Source organism: Parasteatoda tepidariorum, chromosome 3 (genome assembly GCF_982258835.1).
Source record: "Parasteatoda tepidariorum strain Cologne lab strain chromosome 3, Ptep-v5.0, whole genome shotgun sequence".
NCBI lineage: Eukaryota > Metazoa > Arthropoda > Arachnida > Araneae > Theridiidae > Parasteatoda > Parasteatoda tepidariorum.
This window is the reverse complement of record NC_141757.1, coordinates 4017299-4028210: the sequence shown is the minus strand read 5'-3', so window position 1 is coordinate 4028210 and position 10912 is coordinate 4017299. Positions and strand designations below refer to the sequence as shown.

The 10912-nt window shown below is 25.5% G+C and overlaps 1 protein-coding gene across 3 annotated transcripts in view; it reads right to left on the bottom strand.

Annotated features, from left to right (window-relative positions):
• Positions 1-221: 221 nt before the first annotated feature.
• The window catches only part of LOC122272889 (maestro heat-like repeat-containing protein family member 1), a 72684-nt gene continuing 61993 nt past the window's right edge, over positions 222-10912 (bottom strand). For all 3 annotated transcript variants that reach the window (XM_087158617.1, XM_087158618.1, XM_087158619.1), the window contains 3 exons: positions 3597-3699; positions 1335-1400; positions 222-474 (listed from right to left, as the gene is read on the bottom strand). In XM_087158617.1, the coding sequence (XP_087014743.1) occupies positions 314-474; positions 1335-1400; positions 3597-3699 (330 nt within the window). In that variant the 3' untranslated portion in view covers positions 222-313. The remainder of the gene's footprint in view (positions 475-1334; positions 1401-3596; positions 3700-10912) is intronic.

The window sequence follows — 10912 nt, the reverse complement described above, 5'->3', positions numbered from 1 at the left end:
TTCACATAGTTGTTAAATATTTTGGGTAATAAACAGATAATAAAAGTTTTTATAATAACTAATCATGAAACAGGAATTTTTTTTAAAAAAAAAGGTTGTCGCAACAGTATTAGGAATTATAAAAACAAAGTTGTAAATGAAGTTTCAATGATAACTGAACAAAATGATCAGGTTTCAATTTTGTCCCAACAGAATAGACAACGGAATAATAAAATCAACAATAATAAACTTAACATTTAATAATGGCAATTAAATTTAAAAAATCACACAATAAAAATTCTGCAATTTAAATTTTTTACAAGAGTAAAATTTTTTATAAGTAGTTGTGTTTTCTTTTTTTTAAAAAAAGGTTGCAAGCACATTTTTTCTTCAGTTCTTGTAGGCAGAACAAACAAAGGAAGTCGTCTAAACTCAATGAATCAGCTACTCTGATTCTTACATCTGGGGATTGATCTTTCAACAGTACTAGAAGAGCTGAAAATAAACAAAATGTAAATTTAAGGTGGTTGAATCAACACAGAGACATAGAAAAATGATTACACTTTTAAGTAATTAAGTAGTTTTAAGTCACTTTAAATTTTTTGTAGCAGTGGTCATGAAACTGTTTGCCATGGTATCGTGTGAAAGTGGCGTGGCACACTGTATGGTATAAAGTTCAAAATTAATTCTTAACAGAACATGCCATTCGCATAAAATTTTATTCGTGCTCTAACACAAACTGGTGAGTTACTTATAGGCAATCGGAGATGCACTCTTTTTCTTAGAAGACTTTACATTCAATTCAAACACTCTCACGTACACTGGTTAATTAGTTAAATGCAATCTGAGGCTCACATCTTGTAATCTTTTTATTAATAATCTTGAATGTTGGCACTGACTATTTCATTCAAACTTATTTTTTATTAAGGATTTGTACCAAAATTGAAGAGAAAAAAAAAATCTAAAATATACCTTGTGTAAATTACAAAACATAATCATTGATGACGAATGCTCCATTTTTTGAAAATAAGGCACAAAGGGATTAAAAATAAAAACCAACACTTAAAGGAATAGAATTAATCTTGTTCATCATTAAAAGGTTCATCACAATGTAACTTTAAGTGCTTTTCCACTTTTATTTATTATTTAAAATGTTACTTACTCATTTTGTCTTTTTCTGAATTTGTAAATTAGTTTCATTCTTTGATTAGATTTTTAAATAGCTTTTAAGAAATTTAGATAAATCAATAATTAGAACTAAAAACATTGGCAGTTAGCTTCTCCGCAATCATTCCGCGAAGTACAAACTAAATTTCAAATAAACATCAAATAATAATGATAGTGAGAATGCATACCAGAACAGACCCTTTCTTTTGGAATCAAGTTATGCTTTTCAGACGGAAGGTTCCCAAGAATATAACCTAAATATTAGAAAAGAAAAAAAATATTAGAATTGATAGAAGAGAATTATGGTTCCATAATTATATTTTTGTGTCAAAACTTTTCAAAAATAGCTAAAGAAGAGTGGGGTTAGAAAAGAAACCTAAACCAGGTTTATTTTGTAAATAAACAGTCAATTCATGGTAATTTTTTTAAAATATATATTTAAGTGAGAATAAAATTGTTGAATCAACTATTTGAATTAATAGTGAGGAAATCAATTATTTACTATTTTAAAAATATTAAGCTATCATCTCGAGCAGTTGCGTAGTTAGAGAGGCATCTGTCCCTGCGTGCAAGAGAGTCACATTTGTGATTATTCAAAATTCATTACAAATGAATTCCAGAATAAAACTAATTTTGATATTTTTCATCTCATACATAAGACTACTCCAAAGGTCTCTTTTTTGTAAGCATAAGCTTATAATTTGATATTTTTATTTAATTAGTAACATGCGAAAATTTTATTCTAACTTTTCAATGGCAATTTTTTTGGATTTACAAAGTTAAATTTTGCTTTCCTTTGGATAACTATTTAAAAAATTGCACAATTTTATCAAAAAAATAAATTTGTAAGGAAATTTATTCTTAAAAATTCCTTACAAATGATTTATATATGAAAAATGAGCAGTTTTTGTATCATTTTTCATACATAAATCAGGCATAATTCACACAATGAATTGTAATAGTCTGAAGAAAATTCTCATAAATTGGACCACTGGTTTGTTAGATATCATAAAACGTTTTATAAAACTGTTTAAAACGTACGAAAACTGTTTAAAATAAATAAAAGTATTCTGAAACAGAGATTTACTTCCAATGAGTTTTTTTATTTGATGAGTGATGTTTGTGGGGAATGAATTTCTTGTTGTGAACGATTTTCATAGAACAGTTTCAAACTATAAACTTCAGTTCATATAACAAATAATTCATACTTCAGTTCCATACAACAAAAATAATTTTTCAGTATGTTTTTATAAGCATTCTAATATTTTCTGACTTTGATGTTTAAATTATTCTGCTTGTTTTATTCAAAATTATACTCTACAATTCAGTTTTTACAAAACCCTAAACCATAACCCAAATCCTAACTCTGTAAAGCCATGGCAGTGGCATCTCTTAATTTGAATAATATTTTTCTCAAAGGTGTTCAGTTTAATGGAAACCAATAAAGTTGGAGTATTATATATAGATTATAATAATGTTTTCAATTTAATAAATATTGTTTGTTTTCTTTTTGTTTTTTCTTTTTGATAAAAATAACCACCAGTCACCACAAGATTTATAAAAAATTCTAATAATATTTTTGTCCAATTCCTCACAAACAAAAATAAGGCGGTTTAAGACAAGATAAGTAATCAAGTTTATTGTGTAGTTAACTATTAAATCTAAAAAACTATTGAAAAAGGCATATTTTTTTTAAACATTTCATCCATTTATTTCCAAGCAAAGTATCATAGCTTAAGGGGAACACTCATATTAAAGTAAAGGAATTAAATGGTCATAATTTTGGAAAACACAAGCGTTCAGGTAACATTTTAAATTTATAATGCTGGAAAGATTGGAAGTCTATTCCAAGATTACATGATTAGGGATTAATGTTTAATCCTAGATGCAATTTTAATTAGAAAAATAAAAGAAAATTAGAAGGTATTAATAACTAATCTCAGCGGATAGAGCCTTTGCCTCCCAATGAAGTTATCCAAATCCCATTGATGCTGGTTGCTACCAATTCTGCATTGACCACAGTACTGATGTAAATTATACTCAGTGCTAGATAGAGTGTGGGTTAGAATTCCCTTGCTAACCGAGATAGGCTTTCATAGTTATTCTCTCCATGTAGTGCTAATGCAGGTTAATTCTATTGCAAAGTCGTCTGTGTAAACAAATTTGATTCAATGATCTAGGAGTTCCATTGGCTTCTGGGTTGGGTTCAAAAATTACAAGGTTACAGAGTTGAAATATTGAAAGTTGAACTATTGAAATATTGAAACTCCAAATTGTGTCGGCTGTTGTAAAAAAAAAATCTAAAATATATACTATAAAAATAAAGTAAAACTTGTCAGTGGCAGTAAAAGATTACAACAAGGAGCCTTGAATAATGAAATAAAGATTAGTAAATGCTCTGAAGGTTTACTATATTTGCAATAATTAGATGATTATTACAACACACTTACCTAAAAATGTTGCTGAGTTACACTGGATGAATGGGAATTGACTTTTTAAGTACAACATACAAGTTGTAGTATAAAATCCTATTTTGTCAGGAAATCTAGCTATCTATAAAATTAATAACATTATCATGAAAGTTCATACATTAAAACTTTTACAACAGTTATAAAAACAAAATCTAGATTTTTTTTATTTTCATTCCTTTTGTAACTTTGTTTACAATTACAAAATAAAATTAATAAAAAAATGAAATTTCCTAAGAAGAAATTAATTTTTTTGCAACATGCATTTGCAAAACGTTAAAAGATTTAATTATGAATATTTCATGATAGCAACACTATTTATTACAGCAATATTGAAATAAAAATAATTTGTCTGTCATATTTGAATTTCAAGGTCAAATGTACAATTATGTTGATAGAGTGATGATTCAAAAACAATATATTTTCTTTTCAAAAGAAGTTGAATCGAGTTCATAATGGCTTAAATATAATTCAGAATTCAAATATTAAAGCGAAAAAAAAAAATGCATGTAGCAACCATGTTTATTTAAGGAATAGGTGAAATGCAAACACATAGATTTCTAGTGGCAATCATATTTAATTGGTTTCATAAATTTGTTTGAATTAAAATATACTTTTACAGGGTTGCCACAATAAAAAATGAACCAAAATAGTTGCTTTTAGTAGCCTCAAGCATGAAAATAGTTGCCTAAAACAATGAAAATAGTTGCCTGAACAGGAACAAAAATCTATCAAAAATAGTAGCCAAATAACTAAAATTATAGCTTAATTGAAAAATACTATGACTAGGACTGGGTAATGTCAGAAATTTTAAATTGTGATACATCGTCAGTGAGACATCGCGTTAAAGTGATGTATCGCGATTTAGCATTTGTTCAAAAATTACCATTGGGAAATCTTTCAATCAATCAAAAATCAATAAAAAGGAATAAACTATTACGAAAGAATAGTTTATTCCTCGAAATAAACTATATAAAGGAATAAACTAAATAAAGGAATAAACTATTACGAAAAGAAAATATTAATTCTAAACATATTCCACTATGACGTCAAGCTTTATTTTATTTTTCTTGAATTAAAAATAATTTAAGATTTATTGTATTAAAAAAAATAATACTGTAACAAAATATTTTACATACATGCAATGAAAATTAAAAGAAAAAAAAATGAAAGTGTAAAGCAAACCAAAGAAATGTCCACTTTAGAAAAAAACATTTTTTAAAAATTATTTGTTGGAAAAAATAAACATGCTTTTGAAGCATCATTAGACCCTTTCTTATTTAATTATTTAAAATAATAAAAGGTAGTATTAACTAATAGTCAAATTCTGTACTTAAGAAATACTTATTTATTATTATTTTCTTTGAAAATGAAATCGACTCAAGATTTATTTGTTTAAAAATGATACTGACTATCTAACAAATTATAAAACAAAAAAATATTGAAAGAATTTTAATAATAATAAAAAAAACTTTAAGTACTAATGTCAAATTATTAAAAAAGCGACAAAACATTATTAAACTCTTTATTTAATTAAAAAAAAATATATATTTTTTTCTTTTAAACTAATAGCCAAATTTTTTAAACTTCGTTTTAATTTTCTCAAAAATAAAAGCAAACTAAATAATTGTAAGCTTTGTTTTAATTTTTTTTATAGTTAAAAACCATTGGACATTTATTGGTTTAACAATAATTAAATTATTATACCTACATTTAATAGATTTAAAAAAAATGAGCTTTTTATAACAAAGTTAAATACGAAATACCGTTTATCGTTTATTGAAATATCGTTTTTTAATTTTTAATGTTCTGATACAACATTAGTTTTTAAAAAAATTAAGATATGTGGAGAAAATAATATGCTCAGCTTGTAAAATGTATTGTTTTTATTGAAAATATTTTTAATGTGCAGCTTTAAGTAGCATTCAGCTTTAAGTAGCATATGCAGAAGTTTTCATGTGCAAAATTTTCTGATTTCTTGTTGCATACTCCTTAGGAAAAAATATTTATAAAATTCTTCACATTTTATTCTTTTTAGTTTTTTTCCTTACTTAAAATTAAAATATATAAAGAATTCCAATCTAAATGCATGTTTTTTTTTTAGTTTAGCTTAATTGTTTTTGTTTTTACAACTAGAAAAAAAACAAAGTTCTGTTTTCTTTCTTCCAAATAAACACATATGAATAAAATTAATACTTTATGTTTATATATCACTTAATATGCTTCCTATACGTCCCTTAGTCTTAGTTTTTAGGACAAAAGGAGAAACAGTTTTGGAAATATCACCTCTGGAATGCAAGTAACATTTACGAACTTTCGATAATTTGATTACAATATTGTTCGAACTTTGAATTTTAAAAGAATATTTACCAACAAAACAGCAAAATTAAATGTTAACATATAGTTGTTTCCATCTGTTAACATTTAAATTCAGCCTACTGACAAGAAAGGAAAAAACCCTACTTTTAAAAACTGAAGCAAATATCCTAACCCTTTCTAATTTCAACTGTTCAGCGATACATTTCTGTCTAAAAAAGGTAAGTATCAAGGACGGTAAAATAATTGAAATTAAGTAAATTGGTAAATAATTTAAATATAGGAAAAATTAAAAATAAATTTCCAGCTTTCTCTAAAATTCCCTGATTTTTCCATGTTTTTATCCAAATTTCCCAGATTTTTCCAAGTTTATTCCAGAGTATAAAAATATTCCCTGATAATTCCAGGTTTATCAGGTGGGTGGCCACCCTGTTGTAACTAGTACTAACAATATAAATCATTGTTAGTACATGATTTCAAGATATTGGAGCACTTACTATTCTAACAATATTTAATCACAAAATGCACAATTATCTTGCATTTTTATCTGCCACAATCATCAGCTAAATTTAGTACTAGGTAATTTTGACCTCATACTTTGTAGTTATTCTAAGGATGAAAAAGATAAGGATGTTCAGATTTCAATGACAAGTCTCAAATTACAAGTTAAATATACTTTAATGATTGGAAAATATTATAAATTAGTTTATAATACCAAGGTTCTCATTCAATTTCAGAAAAAAATTACCCGACTTTTCCAGGTATTTCAGGAAACTTTCAATCTAAATCCCGGCTATATTTTATCTATACCATAGAATTTTTCATTGGAAAACTTCAATTTTCTTATTTATAATGTCAAATATTAGATTTTGTGAGGAAAAAAATATGGAGTGCATGGAAAAGCGCTTTGTTAAAATGTGAGTTTTTACAACAAATAATAGTAATAGATGTTAGAATTATTTAAATGATTGATTATTGTTATTGGAAATTCTAAAACCGGTTATTTTTCAGGTATTATATAGGAGATTTCCAGTTTTTTTTCTTCAAAAAAATTTCCTGACAATTCCAAGTTTTCAATGACCCGTGGGAGCCCTGTAATACAGTAATGTCATTTTATAGCTTGTTTGCACCTTATTTTCATAATGATAATCTCGGCGTTTGCTTATCAAGCACACAAATACTGTATTTGTAACGTTCCTGTGTTGCTTGTATTGTAAAGTTCTGCTACATTAATTTTTAGGGTGTCTTCGAGTGGGCTAAAATGCAATGAGTACTTTTATTAAAAGAACCCAAACAAAATATTTCATTAAAAATTGAATTTTAAGAAAATTCTTTTTTTCCTATCCAAATAAAAGATTTAAATAGTGCGAGTACAATTGTGTCTGAAATCCAATGCATACCTTTTTTTGTTGGAATGTCTCCCAATGTGTAACACTACTGGACCTTCTTTAATTTTCTTAAAGGCCGCTTCTGAATGTGAAAGGCCTTGTAATGGTTGACCATTAAGTGTATAAATTTCATCTCCTAAAAATAAATAAAATTTTATACTTATTGCATAAAAAATAATAGATATTTCAAAAGAATATGTAATATTAATATATTAAGATTCAATTATACGCCTTAATAAAAGAGTATAATAAATCTAGTTACTTTAAAAGGTAATCAAGGTAATCAATAAAAAAATAAAGGTAATCAATAAATAAAATAAAAATCAAGGAAAATCATATTCTAGAATTTTGTGGGTATATTTAAGACAGTAATTTTGTATTTGAAAACTGTGTCAAATATATTTGACACATATTTGTTTGCTCCAATATCATATTTGTGTCATATATATTTTCTGAAAGTAAAGTGAGCAAAGAGTAGGAGAAAATCACTATAAGTCAAGGTTTTAAAAATATGACAGTTGTTCCAAGAACTTCTTTTTCTTTTGATTTATTATCTTTTCAAGATTGATGATATATATATATATATATATATATATATATATATATATATATATATATATATATATATATATATATATATATATATATATATATATATATATATATATATATATATATATATATATATATATATATATATATATATATATATATATATATATATATATATATATATATAAAATTTTTTTTTCTAGTTTGAAAGCTTAGTTTTGAAGACATTTTTAGTTTTGTTCATGCTCTTTATAAGAAAATTGATATAAATGTATTAGCCAACATCTTACACGACACAATCTTTTGTCAGAAAACAATCTGAACTAATTGCTTATAAAGGGTCCCAATTTTTAAGAATTATCATTTGATATTGAAAAAAATTGTTCTTCCAAATAAATGTAATTAAGATAATTTTAAGCATTTTTTAAGCAAATGGAAAAATATTTTTAAGTGAAAAATTCCCAATATAAAGTTTAACTATAGTTTTATCATTGGTGTTTGTACCCCACATTAACACTAACAAATCACTTGTTTGGGTTTTATTTTGTAAGGTATTTTGTTAATTTATTTACATTTTAATTTTTGTGCATCAAAAATGTGGGAAAACTAATACAATGTATGTGTTTGTCATGTGCTGCCATATTCATATATATTTTGGATGCATAGAGTTTCTAAAAAGTGCTTATTTTTGATTTACGTTTTTTAAAAGTCCTTTTTTTTTTATTCAATGTTTGTAAAAAGTGATTAGTTTTCTATTTCTTAAAAAGTGATTTTTTTTCCTTCTTTGCTGTGTCAATTGCCATTCAAATTACAAAAATGCATGATTTTCACAATTTTCTCTGCAATATTTATCAGAAATTAGTTATTTTATCATGATTATGTAAAGTTTTTGAATTTTATTGATTTTGTGTTTATTAAGAACATTAAACGTTAGAAAAAAAATAGTTTTTATTCCTGCACAGATCCTAATTATGATTTTTTGTTTTGTTTTTGGAAAGTGATTAAAAATATTTTTTGAGTGCTTAAATTGAGTATCTTTATTTGAGTGTCTTTATTTACTGCTTTAAATGACATATATATATATATATATATATATATATTCGGTTAATTAAGTTTAGATAGAAAGATGCTTAAATTCATTTCATGATTCCCCAGATCAGAAGTTAATTGAAAAAAGCAATTGTTAAGACCAAGTGGGAGGAATTGAGTAAAATGATGGGATGAATTGAGTAAATATAGATTGTAATGTTGTGTCATAAAATTGTTAGTCAAATACATGCATAGCTGTCAACATAGATAGGAAAAAATCCAGTAGATTTTACAAAATAATATAAATTTCATGATAATTTTCGAAAAATGTACTAATTATTTTACACATAAGGAATTTTAGGGATTTTTGTAGTCATCAAAATCGAAAATCTGCAATATTTTCCAGTTATGATTAACATTAAATGAACTTGTAATCTTATGTATTAAGTTTACTGACAATTTTGAGTAATAATAGGTATTTCATTCATCAAAGATAGATAAAATAGTTTTTAATTATTTAAAAAAGAAAGTTCTGAATGAAAATAAACTTTACATTTTAGAACAAAAAAAACTTTTAAACTAATATTTATAAATGAGGCTTGCTTCATTATGTATAAGTAACACTTATTTAAATATTCAAGCAAGCAATAATCTGCAAAAAATTTCTATTTCAACAGGGATTTTTTAAGGAAACTTACCCAATTTTAGGGAATTTTCTTATGGAACCAAGAGAAACTGGCAAAATCCAGTAGAGTTGGCAGCTATGTACACGTATTAAAATTCCAGAGTGTGAAGAATGATGTAATATAAAAATGGGTGTTTTGAAAACACATTTATACTGTGTGGAAAATTGGATTTATAGATGAAAGGCAGCTTTCTTCGTTTTTTTCTTATACAGCAAACTAATTTTTAAACTTTAACTGTCAGTTTTATTCCTGGAATAGATTTTGGAAGGTCCTGAAACCCAAATTAAAGAATGCCCAGATGTATACTTAATCGATGACATGAAAACAGGGCAATTTACACCTTCATCCACCTAACCTTTATCAGGGTTCTTACACTATTTTGAGCAAAACAATATCCTGACTTTTGCAGGTTTTCCTGACCTTTTACAATAAAATTCCTGACCCGCCGTTTCCCACTCCAACAAAACTTTTACATTGCAGTTTCAATTAGTAATAATATGCTACTTAGTCATAAGTATCATAGATTGAATAGCATAAACACTTATATATTAAAGTGGAATTGCGTAATAGCACTTTATATCCCAAATTATATTTTCAGAAAACTTGTGAAACTTATTTTTAATTATCATGATTAGATTAAACTCTTAGTGTGTTTTTGTAGTTAGATACGAAAACTATTTAAATAAAAAGATCAAGAAAATCTATTGGACTATGGAAATATTATTTTATTTAATGTTAAGTGGAACCAAATGCATGAGTGTCGTCAGGATATAAAGGGTTAATCAAATCTACTAGATATGTATCAGTATCCTCAAATAATATTTACTCTTAAAACATACTAGTACATTTTTTACATCAAAATATTAATTTTTAAAAATCACAATTTCACTTAAAGCTGACTTTTCTTTTAAAAGATAATATTGAAATATAAAGGGGAAAAAAGTCAAGAAAAGTTAATTATATACCAATAAAAATTCAGATAGAAAAATTATGCAACTTGTGAGAAAATAAAATCAAAAATATCTTCTTTTTTTTCAGTATTTTTAAATTTATTTCTGTAATACTGTAAACTTCCGGAGAAACTCAGGGGCTCCTATGTTATATAATATTTCTCAACATATTTTGTTGCTTGACAATATCTGAATCTAGAACATCCAGTTCCGTTGCAGCAGTTTTTGTCAGTTTAGATTTTCTTAATTTCAAATCATCTATCTTTTCTTTTATTCGTTTTCTAGAAATTTCAGCTCTTTTATTCTTTCATTTTTTTTGCTTTTAATGCATGTCTCCATCTTGTTCTAGATCCTTTTACAGCCTCTAGCATTTTTTC